Source organism: Xyrauchen texanus, chromosome 29 (assembly GCF_025860055.1).
Source record: "Xyrauchen texanus isolate HMW12.3.18 chromosome 29, RBS_HiC_50CHRs, whole genome shotgun sequence".
NCBI lineage: Eukaryota > Metazoa > Chordata > Actinopteri > Cypriniformes > Catostomidae > Xyrauchen > Xyrauchen texanus.
In genome coordinates, this window is record NC_068304.1 from 31,447,923 (window position 1) to 31,471,094 (window position 23,172).

The 23,172-nt window shown below is 38.7% G+C and overlaps 1 protein-coding gene and 1 pseudogene across 1 annotated transcript; one reads left to right on the plus strand and one right to left on the minus strand.

The window, feature by feature from the left end:
* The first annotated feature begins 505 nt into the window (after positions 1 to 505).
* On the plus strand, positions 506 to 7,451 carry LOC127622908 (estrogen-related receptor gamma-like). The gene is made up of 7 exons (XM_052097071.1): positions 506 to 662; positions 1,376 to 1,770; positions 4,173 to 4,289; positions 4,450 to 4,560; positions 4,866 to 5,027; positions 5,218 to 5,487; positions 6,671 to 7,451. The coding sequence occupies exons 1-7, from the start codon at positions 607 to 609 to the stop codon at positions 6,913 to 6,915; spliced, it is 1,356 nt and encodes a 451-aa protein (XP_051953031.1). The 5' UTR covers positions 506 to 606; the 3' UTR covers positions 6,916 to 7,451.
* Positions 7,452 to 9,250: 1,799 nt separating this feature from the next.
* Positions 9,251 to 20,421, minus strand: LOC127623053 (SH3KBP1-binding protein 1-like; annotated as a pseudogene).
* Between the last annotated feature and the right edge of the window lie 2,751 nt (positions 20,422 to 23,172).

Consider the following 23,172-nt stretch of genomic DNA (forward strand, 5'->3'; position numbering starts at 1 on the left):
TATTTTGGTGATGTAGAATACTTGTAATTCTAGTAAGGAGAAATCAAATTGGAGACTGTTTTGAGGGTCAACAATGAAGGCAGGAACAAGGAAATGATGATGATTTGATGCCCCGGGAGTGGTTTGTTGGTGTACTCAGCCAGCTAGAGATAAGGAATGTCTTTATATTTATTTACATAAAACAAAACAGCCAGGCAGGATGCAAGTCAATAGACATAAAAAATGGTGAACATTTACTTTAAACTCTCCATTGATCTATAGTCTTGTCATTAGAAAGCAGTCTGTAAATATGTTTATTTAAGAAACAACTGGCATTGCTTGAGTGATTTGCAGTTGGCCTGTATGTATTGTCATTTTTGAGGATTTGACCTGTCAGTTATGAGAACCCATCAATAGGGTTTTTAATCAGCATGCATCTGGATTAGACAGCTTGACCCCGCCCAACCCACTGCATCACTTAAATAAACCTGAAGCTCTGGAGGTCCCGTTCAGTGTGCCAGCACTATTGCCTCCCTCTATCTACTCTAGCATTCTCTCTCTCTCTTTCTCTTATTCATCTCTTGGACACAGACACTTCAAAGTCAGAATCCCTAGGAAGAAATAGTTATGGACCTGAAGGAGTTTTGCTTGAGTGAAAACTACCAGTTTCTAAACCAGCACAAGTAAGCCTTTTTACTTGTCCTAATAGAAATGTTTTTATTATATGAGTTTTATTTTGGATTTATTTCAATATAATGTGTTGACACATATCTGTTTTTAAGTTCCCTGTCATTACAAATGTTAATAACTCTAACAATACAATATACTGTAATATAATGTGTTTTCATTACTAGACTTTTGCAGTAAATTACTTCTAACCTATATGCACTGACTGATATAATAAGATAAGTTCCTTTTTATATATATAACTTTACTACTTGCATGCATGATATTGTTTGTAAGCTGTGCAAGAATTCTCATCTAAGCATTTTGGTAATGACTCACTATAGAATTGTTATTAAGTTTTGCGTAATCTGTTTACAAGCTTTTTTAAATCAAATATCTGGTCTCATTGGATATTACTCTTAAAATGTAATAAATCTTTTATTAAATAACTTCCATTTAAAATGTAGGCTATTAACATTCATTTGGGCTAGTGCTAAACAGATTAATATTCCATTCAAATATATATATATAGCTATATGAAATACAGGTGGCCTTATATTTGTAACACAATTTGAATGCACAATGATCTTCTGTGCACTAATTATCTGTTAAGCATTATGTTTGTTAATGACTAATGAAAGTAATGAATGCTTCACCAGTAGAAGTTTAGAAAAATCAAGGTCACTCTTTGAGTCCTAATGCATTTAAACTGAGTCTGAACATTTTTCAGCTTTTTGGATTCGTCCTCCACGGATGAGCCACCGTCCCCCAGTGATCCGCCGGTCAAAGCCGACTCTCTGAGCCCTTCGTTCGGCCTGGACAGCTGCGCGACCCCGTTCAGCCCCGGCAGCAGCTCGGACAGTAGCGGCTACAGTCTGTTCTCTCAGAAACACTCTCTGAACCCGGACTCCCCCATCAGCTCCAGCTCAATCTCCAGCAGCAGCGCTTCTGCTCTCTTCAACCCCGTTAGTCGCACGCAGTCCATCCTCAGCTGTGACTACATCTCTTCACTGACCTCCGGAGCCAAACGCCTGTGTCTGGTCTGCGGAGACTTCGCATCCGGCTATCACTACGGCGTCGCGTCTTGTGAGGCGTGCAAGGCCTTCTTCAAAAGAACCATTCAAGGTAATGAATGGAACTGTAAAATAGATATTATGTAGGGATTTTATTTATACACTTATTAATAAAAATTATTATAACGTAGGCTACTATCTAAAATTATTAAAATAAAATTTTAATAAATGTATATTTGTTTGTTTTTTTATATTAAATTAACTTTTTGGGGAGATTACTGAATTCTCAATGCAAACTATTATTGCATTAAATACATACAACTTTTAATGAAGGACTTATTCATGAAGCCCTTTATTATAAAGTATAATTATAAAAATATATATATATACATACTAATATGCTCATTTGTATACTATATAACAGATTGAATGTAGATACACCACCAAATCACTAAAATAAATGTTATTTTTTTAAAGTTATATTATATTATATACTGTAACTTTATCACAATAACTTCTTAAGTCTTCAACAAATATTAGGCTATGTAATGTTTAATATATCACTAGTTTCTGTGCATTTGAAAAGCATTTAGCATAGTCGACCTGTTGATGACATCATTTAATTTGAGTTATTTATATTAATGGTAATATATGTTATGTTACTGTTAATATCATTATTTAATAATGAAAGTTATAAAGAGTTCAAGTGCGTGTGTGTGTGTGTGTGTGTGTGTGTGTGTGTGTGTGTTGGGGGAGCTTAGGGTGCATTTCAAAGCAGGACTGCTGTTAATGAATGAAATGATCAATATCTTATGAGCTAACTATCTGTCTGAGATTGATTTGTGTGTGAAGACTCAGTGTGCTGTTTTAATCAAAGCACCTCATTTGCAGGGAGAGATGCCTTTGCCAATAGCCTACATTTCTCTTATTTCAACATTTGTCTTCTTTCAATATTTGTCTTCTTCCAATTTAGATGATTTTGGATGCTATTTTCAAATTACCATGCAATCAATTAATATATCAATCAATGATAGATCTAGCATTTTTGAAAATGTTTGACAATGTGCATTTACATTAGATAGAATCTGGCCATGATGTTTAAGAAAACTAACATTATTAAACTGTTTTGAGGGTCAACAATGAAGAAAAACTCTGAAATTGTATTGTCTATATGAAAGACCAACTCAAAAACATAAAAAAAAATAAAAATAGGTTCCTGACAGAGGGTATGTTTTTATTGCCATTGGTCTGAGGTGGACACGGACCAAGTGTAAGCAGTGTGTGTGTGTGTGTGTGTTAACATATCAATATATTGATGAAGTGTTCAATCACATAATCATAATGTAGGCCCTAATCTCAGCATCTTGTTCAGTGTCGTGTTTTAGAGAAATCTATTGATCGCTGTGAACTCTGGAAATGGAAAAAAGCATGAATCCAGGATTTGCTTCTCTGCACATGAATTGATGTTGAACAGTCGTCAATATTCTAGCCTTTGGGAAGCTACAAACTTTCTAACTCTGATTATTAAATTATCAGACTGTGTAAATCAATACACAAACTCTGTCTGGGCTCCTATAGATTTCTGTGTGAATGGTCAGCGTGTGAAGCGTCAAACAAATAGACGCAGTGTATGACTGAACAAAAATGGCACGTCTTTATATGTTATCAAAATACATTTTCAGAATGGCATTCATGAATGACATAACAGGAAAAGAAGATTTTTTTTTAAGTCAGATCTGTAACACATGAGTTTGACATATTGAGCTGTGGTGCCTCTACTGGCATGAGTTCGAATTTCCCCCCTTTTCTGTCTTTGAATCTACCTTGTAATTAGAAAAGTAGCTTAAGACCAACAAGAAATGAACAATAAGGTTCTATATGTTAACATTAGTTCATGCATTATTTGTTATCAGTATTTATAGAAATTTGCTGTTGAAGTGCTGTATTTTTTTATATAGAGGTTGACCGATAGTGGATTTTGCCGATACCGATTACTAAGGCAGTGGAAAAGAACAATAACCAATTAATCGGCCAATAGTTAAAGAATAAAAAAAATCTATTTATAGTTTTATAATGATTAAAATTGTCTTTGTCTTTCCTTACTGTGAAGGGCACTGACACTGAAGAGTCTGAAATGTATCAAATCCCAAAAGCAGTTTGTTGTGGAACCACAAGTCCCTATAATAAGCAGAAAATTGAAGATTTGGTGCATAACACGAGAATTTTAAATTAAAAAAAAGCTTGAAATACACCAAGGACTCTTATTTTAAAATGGAGACTTGGCTGGTACACTGCTAAATAAAAAATAAAAAAAATTAATAAATAAATATTGGCAGATAGTTCCAAAATGCAACTATTGGCACCGATTAATCGGTAAAAGCGATATATATCGTCTACCTCTAGTTCATTATGTGTTCATTAATGTTAATGTATCTATACAACCTTATTGTGTTACCAAATGCTTTTGAATGTGCTATGTACATTGTAAATAGCTCTTGATTGTTGATGTTTCAGGAAACATTGAGTACAGTTGTCCTGTGGTAAATGACTGTGAGATCACCAAGAGACGCCGAAAGTCATGTCAAGCATGCCGATTTCAGAAGTGCCTGCGTGCTGGCATGATGAGAGAGGGTGAGTTCCTGTGACACTTGAGATCGCATGTCCCTTACTGGTTTGACTCCCTTTCCTTTTTTCTAAAACTGAAACAAAAAGTATTATTTTGACCTTTTGAATGTTTCCATTTCTGTGCATAAAGTTGTTTTTCCTCAAAAGAATATTGTTACCTTTTCAGGTGTGCGCATGGACCGTGTGAGAGGTGGCAGACAGAAGTACAAGCGCAGAGTGGATTCAGGCCTCTCTCTTTTCACCAAAACACCTTACGCACATCCAGGCAGATCTATCAGTGAGTCTCATCAAATACAGTTGTGCATTACAACAGTGTGTGGGTGCTAACCTTTGTTTTTATTATTTATCTATAATATTAAAAACCCAATACAATTGCTTAAAGAGCATTTTCAAATTGATTAAAGAGCAAAGTTTTGTTTCCTGTGTTGATATATCCTATTAAAACAGGACATTTGAACAGGACATATCTAAAGTCTAGTCCCTTTAAAAAAACTAAATAAGACTTAACATCATCATTAAAACAAACTGCTTTTCAACCTGTTCTCTGATGCATTTAAAAGCATTATTTTTTGTCCTTTCCAGGAAACAAAGTGATTTCTCAGCTCCTCGTTTCTGAACCAGCTCCTCTGCGAGCTGCCCCTGACCCCTCGACCCCTGACAGTGACCTTAAAACGCTACTGACCTTATGTGACCTTTTAAACAGGGAGCTCCTGGTAATGATTGGCTGGGCAAAACACATACCCGGTAAACAGTCAATGGATATTAAATATATATACTTTTGTAACAAATATAAACCAATTTTATAAATCAAAATGGTTAAATAGTTATTCGATGGAGTATAGCATCACACCACAGTTCAACTTTACAAAAATATTTCATGTTAAATATCCAGTAACTGATCCAGCATTATACATTTTTTATTATATTTTTGCAGGATTCACTGCCCTCTCATTGGTGGATCAAATGGCCTTGCTTCAGAGTGGCTGGATGGAGACCCTGGTGCTGAATGTGGTTTGGCGGTCTCAGGGCTTGTCCGATGAGCTGGAGTTTGCAGAGAACCTGCAACTGAATGAGAACCAAAGCAGAGCCGCAGGACTGCATGACCTCTACGCGGCACTGCGACATCTCACCTCCAAATACCAACAGATGGGCCTGAACCAGGAGGAAGTGGTCACTCTCAAAGCCATGTCACTGGCTAACTCAGGTATATTTATACTCACATAGGTCACACTAATCCATTTTCCATTTCCTTTAATCACCGTTTTACAAAATATAATGATACTTGAAATGAATGCTCTGTTTTCAGTGGAGAAAAATGCAGTTCCAATGTGGATGAGAATCCTAAATGTAGCGATATTAAAGCATTTTCAAGTGAAAACATTTAAGTGTGGACCTGACCTCAAACAATTACCAATATTTCACATATGTCATCATTTGTGATGGATAAAGTGTGTTTATTGGTGATCTATAAAAGCTGTTTTGCTATAGCTCATAAGCTTTCCAAAATTAAATATGCTTTAATATCCATAAACAATAATTATTGTCTCGCTTATATATACAGTGGGATCCAAAAGTTTGAGACAACATTGAAAATCTGGAATTCAAAACCTGGAAGTTTTATGAAATGTGAAGAATTATGAAAAATGTAAAAAAAAAAAGAAACGTTATTACAAAATAATAATAATAATAATAATAGTAATAATAAAAAGATTCTGCACTATTAAAAATGTATGCAAAATGTTTATTAAAACATGTATTTAAAAAGTTATTAAATTAAACTAAAATTGTTTTAAAATATAATTGTTCACTAGTGGTCTATCTTAGACTTTTAGTTTGCAAATTGGTTCTGTTTTACCCCAATATATTGAATAATAGTTTTAGTGGATTGGAGTACCAAATTTACACTATTTGTCTTGCCAAAGTGTCCAGGGATGTATTAAACCGTTTCATTCATTTTCAGTTCCATTTTTAGTCCCAGACACATTGGTCAAGGAAAAAAAAATCAATATGGATAGAGGAGCAGTCCAGAGCACAGATCAATAAATCCATCCACTGCACAACGCTGGCTTTCTAAGCTACAAAACCATTAGCATTGTCTCTCAGTTTGCATCTGACCGCAGGGCATTGTGGAACAGACAACACTGAGGAAACTATTGTTTTTACTCTTGACACAGAACAATCCTTGGGGGTCCTTCCAGTTAACTGAAATGAGTGTAACCAAATAGATGCCCTTGATAATCCATTAAGCATCAATGGCTAAACAAAAAGGGTGGACAATGGGAGCTGATGTGGTTTTAAGGAAACACAACAGAGAGTTTAGCACTCAATCGGACACAAACCCAAACACCCAAGAGCCCAGTTTGACCTTGACAAACGTTTCCTTTCAGATGCGGAGAATGTAGAGGGTGCAGATGCCATGCAGTGCTTTCAGGACGTGCTCCACGAGGCCCTAGAGGACTACGAGAGCAATCAGCGACCTTCCGAGCCTCATCGCGCCGGCAGACTGCTCATGACGCTGCCCCTATTACGACAGACGGCCCACAGAGCTGTTCGCTGCTTCTGCCGGCTGCACACAGAGGGACAAATCCCAATGCACAAACTCTTTCTGGAAATGCTGGATGCCAAGATCTAGAATAGGACAGTGTAGAACGAAGGAAGGTACTGGGATGGTGGATAACCACTAATGTCATTATAGGGCAGCTGAACTTACATGGAAATCAGTGGAAGATTCTTTGCTGACTTATTCCTTTTAACAATGCATCAGTAAATAAAGGAGTTGGAGCAGCTCTTTGGAGTTGGGCAGCTAAACTGGACTTACTTAATATCACTCTCTGTCTCAATGAAGCACAATCTTGTTTTATTTTATTATTTATTTTATTTATATGAAATTCAAGGAGAATATCATTTGTATGGTGTTGGAAATAGTTTAGATGCATTTTAAATTATTGTATTTGTAGGGTTTTACATGATATATCATCATTTTTCTTTTGTATTCATTAGATTTTTAAAATTGGGGATTTGGTTAAAACTCTTTAATGGTTTTTGTTTGCAAAAAAGAAAAAAAGATGCAGCAATCAAAAGCTCTCACAATAATACATACTGTATAGCCTGCAATACTGCCAAGCTATGGAGCAGTATGCCTTTCTATTTATTGTCTAATTTATTACAACTACATTCCACGTATTTATTTATATATAAAAAAAATAAACAATTTTTGGAATTTTTAAGAGTGCTTTTTTCCAATGATGCACATTTTACTGAAATTATTCCCAACACAAGCACAAAAACTTGCACGCAGAAAAAAAGTTTTATTCTGTGCCATAGGAAGAATAAAGTTAAAAAAAAAGCAACTACACAATGTCTGGGTGCCTTTACAGTCATTGCCTGAACAAAGTTTAACATTACATTCTGGGATATCTTTCATGTAACAACTGCATATAAACCAATATTTAATCATACAATATCTGGCATATATACAAAATTTGCAAGCATCATCATAAACAGTATCACAGATCTTAGATGAGGGGGGAAAACATACATTAAAAAAAGTATTTTGAGTAAATAGCAGTAAAAGCAGATGACAGTCAGAGCAATAGGGGTCTATATACAAATATAATCATGTAAACAGAAACAATGTGCACATTAGCACCCCTTCAAAGTAAGACTGCATCTAACTGCATGGTTTAGGATTCTTTCTATACAAATACAATCTAATTCAAGCAGACGTTAAGATGCGATTTAAGTGGTTAGCATAGTAACGCCCCTTTTCTTGTTCAAAGGCACACCAATCCTCATACAGATGCGAAAACTTTAAACAGTTTGCTTTTACACACAACAACCACTCCTTTCAGGTGTATTGTTAAGTCCCAACTGATAGTCTATATTCTATTAGCAGTGTTTCCATTGATGCCTCACTGACCAGAGAAAGCCAGCAAGTGCACTATGAGCAAGAGTTCAAACATTATTAAATGAGTTAAACTCTCTCTCTCCTTGTGTTTTATACCATATACCACAACATTTGGAAGTTATTCAGATTTACACATTGTATCATTTTTTCAAGTCCTTCAGAAGACAGTTGGTCTTACACAAAACTAATGTGTATTGGCCATGATTTGGCATTTTGCTATTCTTCTCACCACAATTGTACAGAGTGGTTATCTGAGTTACTATAGCCTTTGTCAGTTCAAGACCTCTCCCAACAAGCCGCTCACTGGATGTTTTTTGTTTTTGCCACCATTTGGAGTAAATTCTAGAGACTGCTGTGTGTGAAAATCCCAGGAGATCAACAGTTACAGAAATACTCAAACCAGCCCATCTGGCACATTAATTTGATAGAAGTGATCATTTCACCTTCCAAACTGACAGTGCATAAAGTACATTTTCTGTTCTCAAAAATACAGTATTAAAATGTTCAATTGAAATTCAGCAATTTTGTGTTCATCGCATTTACTAACATTGAATTGTATGATATACTGTATATCTGCCACCCTGCTCTATTGATATCGGCATATGTATTGCTATTAAAAAATATATTGGATGACTACTAATTAGTTACACAAACCTATTAGATTGAAACATTTGGATTCTAAAAAGTGAATTCAGTAATATCAGCCAGTACACAACTAACCAGTGTGATGTACTGGACAACAATAACAAAGCTTCACAAAATTAAAGCTACATTCTACCATATTTTTGTATGGTGTCATTTAACAAGTCTGCATATTTAATACAATTACAGATTGTAGGCACTAAGCAGGAAATGTCTTTCATCTTTTTTCCAAAAATCTCATGGAATGTGAATTCATTTGTCATTTGTATGCAGTAAATCATAATGACTTCACATTCAATATTCAAATTCAATAAGGCACCTTGCAATAATAAGATTACTGACCAGAAGGTCGGGGGTTCAAGCCCCAGCATCGCCAAGATGCCACTGTTGGGCCCTTGAGCAAGGCCCTTGACCCTATCTGCTCCAGGGGCGCCATATCACGCATTGCACTCTGACTCCAGCTTAGCTGGGATATGTGAAAACAAATACATATGCAAAAAATGTATGTGTAATGTGTGCCCAAAATAAAGGTTTCTAAAAACTGAATTGGTCCTTTTGACCTGGAAGACATTCCTCAAGTGAAACAATAAGTAATATGAGCTGTTCTGACTTGAAAATCAGCCTTATATGGAATGTAGAAAATTCAGCCATTTGCACAACAACAAATGAATCAGAATTTAATTGTGTTGGCTTCAAAACAATTTGTTTTCTAGATTAATTTCTATATGTATATAAAAATAGCTCATTAGAAGCTGGTTTCATTCATATGAGGTTTGGGGCTGGTAGAAGGTGAAGAGGCAGGGCTTTCGTGGCCAGACACATTATCAGCGTTTATGATCTTGCTGGACTTAGGGGCAAAGGAACGGGGCATGGTTTTCATTGATGATGATTAAGATGATGAAGGTGGTGTTGACAAGCAGGCCCCTGGCAGCGCAGAAAATGATGATGGCATTCTGAGGCCGAGTCGTGCTTCAAGCTCATTGCAGACAGCTAAACTCCTCTTCCACACATCTAGGCTACCTGCGTCTGAGCACTTGGCTCTCTCCTGACAGCGCTCCACAAAGCTACCTCTTCAGATAGCTTCAAGGCCATCCTGGTCCTTGTCACAATCCAGAGGGGCCCTGCTGAGATGCGGGCTGTTGCTGCCACTAGTGTTACTGTCGAGAGAGGACTGGCTAAGGCAAGCCCGCAAGGTTTGCTGAAGGGCACTAAAGGAGCCTGGAGAGGCAGACTGCCATCAAGAAGAACTGGACACCGGAAACCACCACCAACACGACAACTCTCATTCAACTGGGACTGCAAACTGCGGAGGAGAGGAGAGTGGTTAAGACAGAATTCAAATAAGCAGACAGCACCATCTCTAGGTCATGGAGAGAACTGCAACCATGAACATGTCTTTTAAAGGAACAGTTCACCCAAAAATAAAAATGATGTCATAATTGCTCCAAACCTTAAAAATCCATGAGCATTGATTTTTTTGATGTAGTCACCATATTTGATTTGGGGCTCTGTATACAGGGGTTGATGAATGATATGATTTGAGAATGAAAAAATAATACAATTTTGGTCTACAATGTTATCCAATGGCTTTAGAAGACTTGGAATATAGTATACCAGTTGTATCAACTCCTTTGCTGTGGTTTTATGGTGCTTTTATTGTCCTTTATGGGTCTTGACAGCCTGGTGTCACTACTCACTTTCATTACATGCCAAAAAGACGACTAAAAAACCCAAACAAATTCCATTTGTGTGACCGACTTAGGGTGAGTAAATAATGGCTGAATTGTACATGTTGTGTGCAATATTAAGATATAAAATTGCAATATTTGTCTGTAAACATTGAGGTCATCTTTAAGTAGAGCAGGTTGAGGATGTGGGCAGAAAAGAGTTTGTGTAAATGTTTGTGCGTGTTTACCTGCAAGCAGAGATCAAGCAGAGATGGCTGGATCCTTCACATTCATGCACCACAAATGCAGTGATGGAGGTCACATCCACTGATCACACCTCACATACCCTTCAGAAGAGGGACAGATTGGAGTAAGCGTTCAAGCTACACTGAATTTAACTTTTCAACAGTTAAATAATGATAGGTTGGTGTGCTATAGCTATTAGAGTTTTTCAGTATATGCGAGTGTATTCAGGAATCCACAATAAGGATGTCCCGAAGGCCCGAGGCCAGTGTGAGAGTGTTTCGATCCAGTTGAACTGTCCCTTGCCTTATAAGACTAGTTCTGTTGATCATAGAAATGTGCTTTTAATGCATTGCAAACAAAAAACATTTGGATTTTTGTGATATATTAACATTGCTATCGAATTAAGGTAATTTAAAGGAATAGTTAACCCAAAAACAAAAATTCTCTCATCATCATTTACTTACCCTTGTGACATCCCAGATCTTGTGTTATTTTTTAACTACTGCTGAACACAAATGAAGATTTTTGGAAGAAAATCTCAAATCTATTTGTCCATTCAATATAAGTGTATTATTCCCAAAACTTTGAAGATCCATAAATCACATAAAGGCAGCATAAAAGTACAAAGCAAAACTTTAATAACACAGCAGACTGACTTCTCTAAAGTGCCATGTAAACAGATCTGCAGTAATATGAAGGGGTACAACAAAAATCAAACCAAAAGCAAAACATTATGAATTGGAATCTTACCAATTTCATTGCCATTGCCATCAGGACAGATAGCCCATAGTATGATCTCCGAGCCTGATGCCAGAGCAACCATCTTATCACTGTCCCCAAGTGAACCACCCATGACTTTAGCATTAAGAGCCACCCTGTCAATCACCCAGTCTAGACGTGGGCTTGTAAAGACCTGTTGCCATCCAGTAGACTCCTTAACCCTGACCATGGGACAGTGATATCAGAATGTTAACATGCCCTGTATAAAAATCCAATAGTTTTTGCCAGTTCAAGAATAACCATACCTGTAACACACCACAAACTGGGCATAGACCACAGCAATCCAGTTATGATGACCACATATGATTCTGACCATGCCAGGGTTAGACATCTGACCTAAGAACAGAGATCATTTTTAACAGAGATTTTTTTTTCAATGATTAGTAATAATAATAAAAAAAAGGTGTGCCTATGAGAAACGTTTATTGGAGGCTGCAGATACATAGAACAGACTAGAATAGAGCAGCAGAGTACAAAGTACAGAATACAGACTAGAATAGAATAGAATGAAAGTGAAGAGAAAAACAGAGATCAGAAACAGTTAAACAAAGTAGATCAGAATAGAATATAAAGAAAAGGGAATATTACTATAATAGAATAGAATTGAATAGAAAGAAACTTAGAAACAGAAAGAAAAACAGAAATCAGAAACAGTAAAACAAAGTAGATCAGAATAGAATATAAAGAAAAGAGAATAGAACAGAAAAGAATAGAAACAGAATAGAAAAGAGAAAAACAGAGATCAGAAACAGTAAAACAATGTGGATCAGAATAGAAAGGAAAGGAATTGAACAAAGAAGAGAAAATGGAGATATGTAACCCTTGTTCCCTGAAAAAAGCGGAACGAGATGTTGCGTTGCTAAGCACTACGGGGAACAGCTTTAGCTGTGAGCCGAGCTGAATAATGTGTGGAACACGTCAATGAACATTGACCGGAATTTATAGCCTCGGCTGATGTAATCATTAGATGCACCTGAGGCCAGGCTATAAATGGATACGTCACCAGGTGTCGTCAGATACTTCTTTTTGAAGAGCAGTCCTGGGACGTCCCAGTGCGGCAAAGCAGCGCAACATCTCGTTCCGCTTTTTTCAGGGAACAAGGGTTACACATGTAACCCGAGACGTTACCTTTACAAAAAGCTTCACTACGATGTTGCGCTGCTAAGCGCTATGGGGAACGCAATACCCACGCCACCGCACTTGGGGCTGTCCGGACCCCTACGGTTGTGCAGTGTACTCACAAAAACGCGAGAGGTCTCAGACATGAGCTTCAGATGTTGACTCAAGGGCATAAGAGCCCGGAGTAGCATAAACATCTAAACCATTAAATTTTGATGAATGTGTGCGGAGAGGACCAGCCTGCCGCATCACAAACTTGTTCAGACATGAGCTGAGATGTCGACTCAAGGGCATAAGAGCCCGGAGTAGCAAAGCATCTAACCCATAAAGTTCGATGAATGTGTGCGAAGAGAACCCTATCGCCACACAAACTTGTCATAAAAACTGATGAATGTGAGCGGAGAGGACCAGCCTGCCGCATCACAAACTTGTTCAGGCATGAGCTGAGATGTCGACTCAAGGGCATAAGAGCCCGGAGTAGCAAAGCATCTAACCCATAAAGTTCGATGAATGTGTGCGAAGAGAACCCTATCGCCACACAAACTTGTCATAAAAACTGATGAATGTGAGCAGAGAGGACCAGCCTGCCGCATCACAAACTTGTTCAGGTATGAGCTGAGATGTCGACACAAGGGCATAAGAGCCCGGAGTGCAGAACATCCAAACTAAAAAAGTCCAATGAATGTGTGCGGAGAGGACAACCTGCCGCATCACAAACTTGTTTAGGGATGGGCTGAGATGTCGACTCAAGGACATAAGAGCCCGGAGTAGCAAAGCATCAAACCCATAAAGTTCGATGAATGTGTGCGAAGAGAACCCTATCGCACCACAAACTTGTCATAAAAACTGATGAATGTGAGCGGAGAGGACCGGCCTGCCGCATCACAAACGTGTTCAGGTATGAGCCGAGATGTCGACTCAAGGGCATAAGAGCCCGGAGTGCAGAACATCCAAACTAAAAAAGTCCAATGAATGTGTGCGGAGAGGACAACCTGCCGCATCACAAACTTGTTTAGGCATGGGCTGAGATGTCGACTCAAGGACATAAGAGTCCAGAGTAGCAAAGCATCTAGCCCATAAAGTTCGATGAATGTGTGCGAAGAGAACCCTATCGCACCACAAACTTGTCATAAAAACTGATGAATGTGAGCGGAGAGGACCAGCCTGCCGCATCACAAACTTGTTCAGGTATGAGCTGAGATGTCGACTCAAGGGCATAAGAGCCCGGAGTGCAGAACATCCAAACTATAAAAATCTAATGAATGTGTGCGGAGAGGACAACCTGCCGCATCACAAACTTGCTGCAGAGGGAGACCTCTATCCAAGGTTTTAGAGGAGGAGAGCCATCTGGTAGAGTGCGCCCTGAAACCTACTGGCGAAGCTTGACCGCGTGCCTCGTAGGCCCGGGCAATAATGAGGATGCCTCTTTGAGGGCACCCCGCCCACCAAGCCGTGGCAAACCGCAGTGGCCACACAGAACCTGGCAGTGGTGAGGCAAGTGCCCGCTGACAGTTCTTTCTACAGAAAATCCAGAACTGAAACAAACTGGCAGTTAGCTGGTTCTGTAATAAGAACTTTAGTAGAAGGAAACGTATGCAGGCGCATTTGCGTTACTATGTTCAGCCCCTCCCAAGGGGAGGGGGGACTGGGCGACTCGGGAGAAGTAGAGGAGACATTGCGCTATCAACAGAGGCGAAGAGGTCCTCTTCTGCCCTGTAAAATCTACCCAGATCAGTTCCAAGTGGAGGGAGCCCTAGCACTTGAAATGGTCTCGATAATCTCAAGACAAAACCCTGTGAACCTCATTTGGTACCCTTAGGGGCCAGACATGAAAGGTTTCACAATTCGGGCCAAGGATGAGAAGGTCCTCCCTGTTCGGAATCGCCCAAGGCGAGCCGTCGAGGAGAGGAATTAGTTCCGAGAAACATATCCTGTTCGGCCAGCGTGGTGCCATTAATAGGAGGCAAGACCCTTGCTGGTGAACATTGCCAAGACTCCCGGGAGCAGATAAACCGGGGAAAGAAATACATACAGACGCATTCTGGGTCATGTATGTGTCTTAACGTCCAGACCCAAGGGGGCTGGGTGATTTCAGGGAGAAGTAGAGGAGACATTGCGCTATCCATAGAGGCGAAGAGGTCCTCTTCTGCCCTAAGATCTCACCCAAACTTGTTCCATGTGAAAAAAAGAAAAGCCCTGTGTCCCTCAGTTGGTACCCTTAGGGGCCAAACATGAAAGATTCCACAATTCGGGGCAGAGATGAAATATTGCCCTGTGCCTGAGATAGAAGATCCTTCCTGTTCGGAATCGCCCAAGGCGAGTCGTCGAGGGAAGAGATTAGCTCCGAGAACCAAGCCCTGTTCGGCCAGCGCGGTGCTATCAGTAAGAGGCAAAAACCCTTGCTGGCTAACTCTGGGCAACTACTACCTTAGGGTGGAGTTCTTAACTCCCCATTGGTATTTCCTGTCTGGACCGTGAATCTGCTCCTCGTGATAACGGGCATCTAGGGATATAACTGACCTGAGTGACAGGAGCTTACCCTGGGCCCTAAGGAGAAGCCGACGTGTCAGAAATACAGCTGACAAGAACGTGGGTCTCCTTGAAGATTTATGTAAGAGGCTACCGCTGTATTGTCCACCCAGCACCAAGACATGGCAGCCTCAGGAGGAGGTATTTCAGGGCCAGAAATACAGCCATCAACCCGAGACAGTGACTGTGACAACCGAAGCTGACTGACCCTCCTATCCCCTTAAGCTGGATCGACCACTTAAGGCCGCTACCCCGCCCGGTCAGGGAGGCGTCTGTCGTTAGCAGTCTGCGACAACAAGACGCACCTAGAGTGGGACCCAAGGCAGAAAACCGGGTCTGAACCACATAGAAAGGGAACGAAGCCTGAGGCGCGTAACCCTATTTAGCCCAGGGGTTTTGGCCCTTGGAAGAAATCCCCTGGCTTTTGGCCACAACAAAAACGGTCTCATGAGCAGAAGGTCCAGAGGGATCACCGTGGACGCGTTCGTCCTGAGACCTGGAAATCGTTGATACTGATAACAGTGCAACCTTGACCTAGCCTGACTTTGCTCAGGGTGATCTGAATGGACTCAATCCTAGCGGGAGACAGTTGTGCCCGCATTGTGATTGAACTCCATATGATGCCCCGATAGACAGTGTTCTGAGTGGGAGAGAGGACGCTTTTCTTGGCGTTGAGCCTCAACCCCAGAGAAACAGATGAGCTAAGACGATGTCCCTGTGCTGAACTGCCAGTTCCTGGAACTGCGCTTAGGATCAGCCAGTCGCCTACGTAATTCAGAATGCAGATGCCCCGAGTCGCAAGGAGCCAGTGCTACATCATGCATTGTGAATGTGCGGGTAAAAAGGGCTAGGCTGAGTGAAAGTACCTGACCCTGGAAGACTTCGCCCCCGGAAGTGAACCTCAGGAACTTTCCATGTTGTGGCAGAACTTCTAAATGAAGTATAGAAGTGCGTCATAAGATCGATGGTGACCAGCCAAACGAGTTGTAGGGCTTGAGACACGACCGCCTTGACAAGCATCATCTTGGACTTGAACACCCACGGGTAGTTCAAGCTTTAAGATCTAAGCCAGACGCCACCCCTCACCCTCCATGGGAAACGGGAAGTATTTAGTGTAATAACCTAACTCTCTCTCTGGAAGGGGAACACATACCATGGCCCCTTTAACCAGAAGATTGAGTTTTTTTTTTTTTACAAAAAAAGAAATCTGATTACGGTAGTGAGAACACGCCGTTGAAACACGGAAAAGCGGCGAGAGAATTAAATCCTGACGCTCTTATAAGACCCACAGAAAAGAATATATCCGGCAGAAGTTTCCATGCTACCAGGATCTCTGAGATGGGTATTATATTTTAACACTTCCTGTTGAGGGGTTGTCGGGTGTTTCAGCGCCCTGAATAAAATGCAGGAACAGCTGAAAACACCCAATTTTGACGGAAGCCTCTGCAACCCGAAACACCAAGAGGTGGCGGGAATGGAGGGGCTTCGAGGGGGTACCGGAGGGGTGAAGTGAAGCACGCTGCCCGTCCCGAGGGAGCTACCCCCAATCTAGGCGCAAGACCGTCAGGGTTTCTCTTACTAGAATTTATAGTCCTGAGGTCTTGCTTCGGGGCTGGCGAGGGCGGCGAGACTGTCCCCAATCCCTGGGAGGAGGAGCACGACTCACCACGCTTTGCTTTTGAGCCTCCCTTCATTCAGGACCGAGGTGGGTCTGAGGCTTGCTCGCCAAGCGCAGAACCCACACTCAGGTCGCCCAGGAGGTCAGCCTGGTACGCCTGAAAAACAGCATAGTGTGCAGAGCAGCACCAGCCTGACCTGCTGCTTGATAAGCCCTTCCCACTAAAGTGGAGGTTGTCCTACAAGGCTTTGAGGGAGAGAGGGCTTTAAGTGATGATGCCGAGCCCGGGCAGAGAGAGCCCGCAAGCGTCTCTTCGACCGGCGGCATCACTGAATACCCCGTGCCTCAGCACCCACGTATAGTCGAATATAATGACGCCGAGGGTATGTGAACACGGGAAGAAAATATATATATATATTTATATATATATATATATATATATATATATATATATATATATATATATATATTTATTTTATTTTTTTTAGAGGTTCTCCATGAGCTGAAAAAGCTCTTCATGGAGGTTATCAAAGAAAGGGAAGGGACCCATGAGGCGTTCCTTTCTTAGACTGGAAGATAAAATCTATCCCCTAATTTGGAGCTTTTGGGGGTCTCTTTTTCGTGTGGCCAGTCCAATCTGGCAACCGCACGAGTAACAACATCCAGCAATTCCTCCGTAGATTTTTTATCGCGGACGGAAAGCTCGGAGGCGGGAAGAGAGTCACCGTGATCCACCTCATGATCCGAAGCAGCGTCGGAACGCGCTTCGAGATCATGTGAAGGACCAGCTGTGTTTGGGGAAAGAGTGAGAGAAAGGGGTCAACCCGTCTCTTGCTCCTCAACCAAATCCATGCACGAGCCCCACGAACGATCTTTTCGTGAGTGCTGACTCCCGGAAGCAAGCGAGGCGAGCACGACGCACTCTGCCTGTTAAAGCAAATCGCAGTGCTCGCGACCGCCCTGCTGCAACGCCAGAGCAGTGTGCTCTTACCCCCAAACAAACAGCAAAAACTGATGTGTGCCGCCTTCAGCTATAGAGCGAGAAGAGGGGAACATGCACCGCTTATGCTTTCAGTCATTCTCTCTTTTTTTTTAGAAATATATATATATATATATATATATATATATATATATATATATATATATATATATATATATATATATATATATATAATATTTTCTAAACAGAAGAGAAAAATAGAACAACGTTCACTGCACACTGCCTAACTGATTCTATCTCCTAACAGAGGAAAGAAAGTTTTGACAGGGTTTGTGAAACACACAGAAACAGAATCGCTCTGAAAAAGAGTTTCTGACGACACCTGGTGACGTATCCATTTATAGCCTGGCCTCAGGTGCATCTAATGATTACATCAGCCGAGGCTATAAATTCCGGTCATTGTTCATTGACGTGTTCCACACATTATTCAGCTCGGCTCACAGCTAAAGCTGTTCCCCGTAGCGCTTAGCAGCGCAACATCGTATTGAAGCTTTTTGTAAAGGGAACAAAAACAGAATAAAAACAAATTAGATAGAATAAAAGAGAATAGAATAAAACAGAGCAAAACAGGATAGAATACAATACAACAAAAATAAATTGAATAGAATAGAAAGATATTGAAGAAGAGGAAAATAGAAATTAGAAACAGAGTAAATCAAGTTAGATCAGAATAAAATAGAACAAAATTTAATAGAACAAACAGGATGAAATAGAATAGAATTAAATAGAACTGAAGTAATTAGAGAAAATCAGAGCAGACACTAGACCTGGCACTCTCTCTTCCATGACAGTTTTGCTCAGTATGCCAGCATTGCCCAGATTAGGTGGCATGGTGTTACTCCTCCTGACGGGGGCTCTTTCCACTTGTCCCACACGTGCACCCATGAACTGAGGTCCTGCCACACTGTGCCCGTTTCTGCGCTTCACCGGGTACACTGTCACACAAACAAACAATGCATTATGACTATAGTGTCTTTCTAAAAGATGCTCTCTTTATATTGTGCAAAACCAGGTCGTTTTGAACACGGTATTGAATGGATTGTGCACTCTGTAGTGCTCACCTGGTGGTGGCAGGTAGCTATTGAACAAGACGTTCCCACAGGAGGAGCGATCCAACTCATCACACAACTGCAGCTTTCACACTGGGGATATAAAGACCTGATTAGAGGCCATGTGAACCACACAGCACATAACACTTCACAAGGTCTAAAACACACATATGTAGAGTTATTTTTATGTAATCTCATGGTAACATAGTTTTAAATAATTACTGTCCAGTTTTTAAATTAGTATTATTTATTTTGTGTCCTGGCATGAGTATTGGGGTGAATCACTTATATGATCTAGTATCAATCCATTAGAATAACCCCATCTTACCTAGAGGTGTGATTCCATAGAACTCTGCCTCGAGCATTAATTGGTGAACATCTATGGACCAGTAATAGAAAAATATTTCTAACTAAATAATTTCTACTCAATCCATTCTATGTTAAAATAATTAACTTGTCAGAAAATACCATACAGTATGTGGGCTGTAGGTTTAATCTGGGGTGTAGCACTTTAGTGCGCAATACATTTAGAATGGGAGCAAAGAGTGATGGATCTCTGTCTATAAATATCTGGAACTGAGAAAACATCTACATTTCAAAATGAGAGTATTTTTGAAAAAATGTGATGCAATATTTAATAGATCTGCCACACAACCGCAGTAGAAAAGAAACCTTACCGCTCCAGTCTCATCTTTTAGAGTTGATATCCGTCCACTTAATAAACTAAACAAAGAAGAAATACTATTTTTTATTAGATTTGCAATAATATAGAAATTTTAGCAGCCACAATATAATTTCTAAGCTGACTGATTTTATCAATCTCATGGTTTCATTTGTCAAAACATTATAATGTACTGTATAAAGTAAGGTTAAATGCTTATTTCTACTTTTTGTATTTATTTTTTTATTTTTATAAAATCAGTATACCAATATGGACACTCATCATATATCTGCTACTATAAACCTATGCACTATTATAATAAAATAAAAACAAATATTATATTTAAATAAATATAATATTTTGTCTTATATGCACTAACATTCTGAAGATAAACCTAAAAGTAAACAAATATCTGATCTAGTTTAGGGGATCTAAGACACAAACCTTGAGAAAAATGATTCAGGAACCAATGTCAGAGTCTGCCTGGGGGTACTGAACCTGTTTAAATACATTTAACAATACAATAAATACATTTTAGACCTAAACAAAGACTTCGTGATCAATTTACAGTATTTTAGCCGTCACAGCTACTTGCATTAACAGGAAGACTGCAGATCATCATGACAGTTTTAAGAGTTAATAATACATTTATAATCATCGGCATGAACTAATGGCCTGCTATGTGAACTGATGTGGGATCAGGCTTTATAGCTGCTTGTATAGGTATGATGATGTTTATTAACGCGCCTTTATACACCCTGCTATTACTTACAATGCGTAGGCTCGATAACAACAGTTGTTGGTAATTAAGCAACTGGTTCTAATAAAGATGTTAATAACAATTGTAATGTACAGTCTGAATAAATACACAATCTTTTGCCCCCTACGTTTAAATGAATGATCTCTCTAATCCTCGCCATGGTAATCCTTTTTACGGGAAAACACGAATATCTTATTTGATAATTAAGGAATTATCATTATTCATTTCATAATAAAAACTAGGGCTGCACAATTAATCGAAATAAAATCGAAACCGCGATATGACCTTTTAAATTAAATTGCAAAGGCTGCGATTTAATTAAATAAATAGTCTAATCCCTTCAACGTTTATTTGCGCTGCTCTGTCCAGGCTATATTACATTAGCGCATTGTTACAGTGTTTTCAGAGCAGTTCTGTGCTTCACAACTCCCTCTCATGCTTAGAGTAACAGAAGTGCTCTTGAGTTCGGTTCCGTTTGCTTACTTGCTCTAAACGCTTTATTTTCACTAAACTGGCACGTCCTACATGAAGCGTTTTTTATTCGTATCTGCGGTAGCAGCATCTCAGTCTCCGCAAGGCACAGGTATCATAATAATATCGCAGAATACAAGATGGGGTATAATTCAAACATCTTTATTAAATAATTGCTGAGCAAACAGCATTAACAGAAACACATGTAGAGTCCAGAAACATCATTCCTCCAGTCTCCTGTCATTTGTTTACCTCACAAGAGAGCGTGTCGCTCTTATTACACTCCCCGCGGAAACAAGTTAAAGCGGAACTAATATTACCAACATCCAACAAAATGAAAGGGAAGGAACATACATATAATAAATCTATATCAAATATTTAGTTACTATAATATAATGCATTGCTAAATTAAATATAATAAAATAATGAATACAAATAATTAAATGAAATGGTGACAAACTAACCAATATTTTCACTTTAAACTTAATTAAACCAATGGGTTATCAGTTCAACTTCAGTTTGAAATTAAGCCTCATTTTTAGGACTATCTTATATACAGTAAATAATAGTTTATATAAGCCTACTACTTTTAAGGCCTAGAATAAAGAGTAACATTTAAATTTTAAAATTATATTTTGTTTAATACTGAATTATTCAATCAATCAACGTTATTTTTGACAGCAAAAACTAGGCAACAACTATGGTTTTACCAACAGGGAAATGTAGTTAACAGTGACATTGAGCAGAAAGCTTATAACCAGTTTTGACAGAACTGCTGATAAAAAGTTAAATGATCAGCATCGATAGATGAGATGAAAATTGGAGGTCGGATGTTAAAATCGTGATTTGAGCATCCCTAATATTCAACTTGTTTCAAAAACTAATGATGATGATTAGTGGGCTGAGATCCTATCACAAAATGGACAAAAACACGTACACGGTGGATGGTAACATGTGGATATGAAGAAGACTTTGTTTCACTGTTTATATATTTATTTGTGGTTGAACTGAAAAAAAGGTCTAAGTTTGGTTCTTTTTAAGAGGGCTCAAGTGCAAAAATCCCAGTAGCATTTTTGCAGTTGAACATGTGTAAAACATTACATCATAATCGCTGTTCAAATCGCAATCGCAATATTTTTCGAAATAATCGCAATATGGCATTTGACAAAATCGTTCAGCCCTAATAAAAAGCTACTTTATCACAGTTGCCGTTTTCAAACAGCGTTTAAAAAAAAAAAAAAAAAGTGTTGCGGAAGTGGATACATTTCAAAATAAAAGTCTCTACCATTATAAATAAACCTAATTAAAGCGATGGAGTGTGTCGTTTTCTCTTTTAATTCTCAGTTCGATTAGATTGTGTTCAAAATGAAAACTACAAATGCACTTTTTTTTTTTTTTTTTTTTAAAGTATATAACAAATTAGAAGTTTGTTCTCTGTTAGATTTCATTACATATATATATATATATATATATATATATATATATATATATATATATATATATATATATATATATATATATATATATATATATATATACCAGGAATGGGTTAAGACCACTACGGAGGCAAGAAGCCCCTATGGTAAACTTGTTCCAGAAATGTCATCCGATTTTTACAGAATGTACAAAAAACATCTGATATCATTCTTAATAATGTATTTTTTTTATGTTTAAAGTTACATTTTAAATTCAATATTTTATGTAATTGTTTATTAATGATGTTAGGCTACTGTAATTATAATGATGCCCATATTTTTTTTATTGAAGGAATGCCATAGCGATACTATGAATTCAGATTGAATTCCATTCAATTAGCCTTTTAGGTTATTAGGGACAGAGAAGACGTTTGAAATGTACATCTAATGCATGGACGTGTTTAACAATAACCCCATAAGTGATAATGTTTATTCAATTAAATAATGACACCATAAACATTCTTCTGCCCCAGTTCTGAGAGCATCATCTTACCCCAAGGGTCTAACGTTACCTCGTTACTTCAAAATAAGAACAATGTTTTTTACTCCAAAAATCTAAATATTTTACTGTGTCCACAGATCCCCCATTAAAAAAATAGACATAAAAACTTTCATATCAAACATAATAGAATGTCACAGATCCCTACTTTTACAATAACACGATTAGATCAATTCACTTCAAAACTGTTTGGATGGAATAAATCTTGCAAACGTTGATATTCAGATGAAATGCAAAGCTTAAGAGGAGCACAGCCATTCAAAAAAGGTATTAAGATGAGATGAGATTTGGCATCTATGGTCAAGATGAGGGGATCGGACATCTGGGAGATCACTAATCTCAAACTATTTGTTAAATATAATATTAAATTAAAGTTCATCATTTAAAAATATATAACATCAAAATTAATCCTTGTTTTTAAGACACTGTAGCCTATAATGCTATTTACAAGCATTATTCATTTACC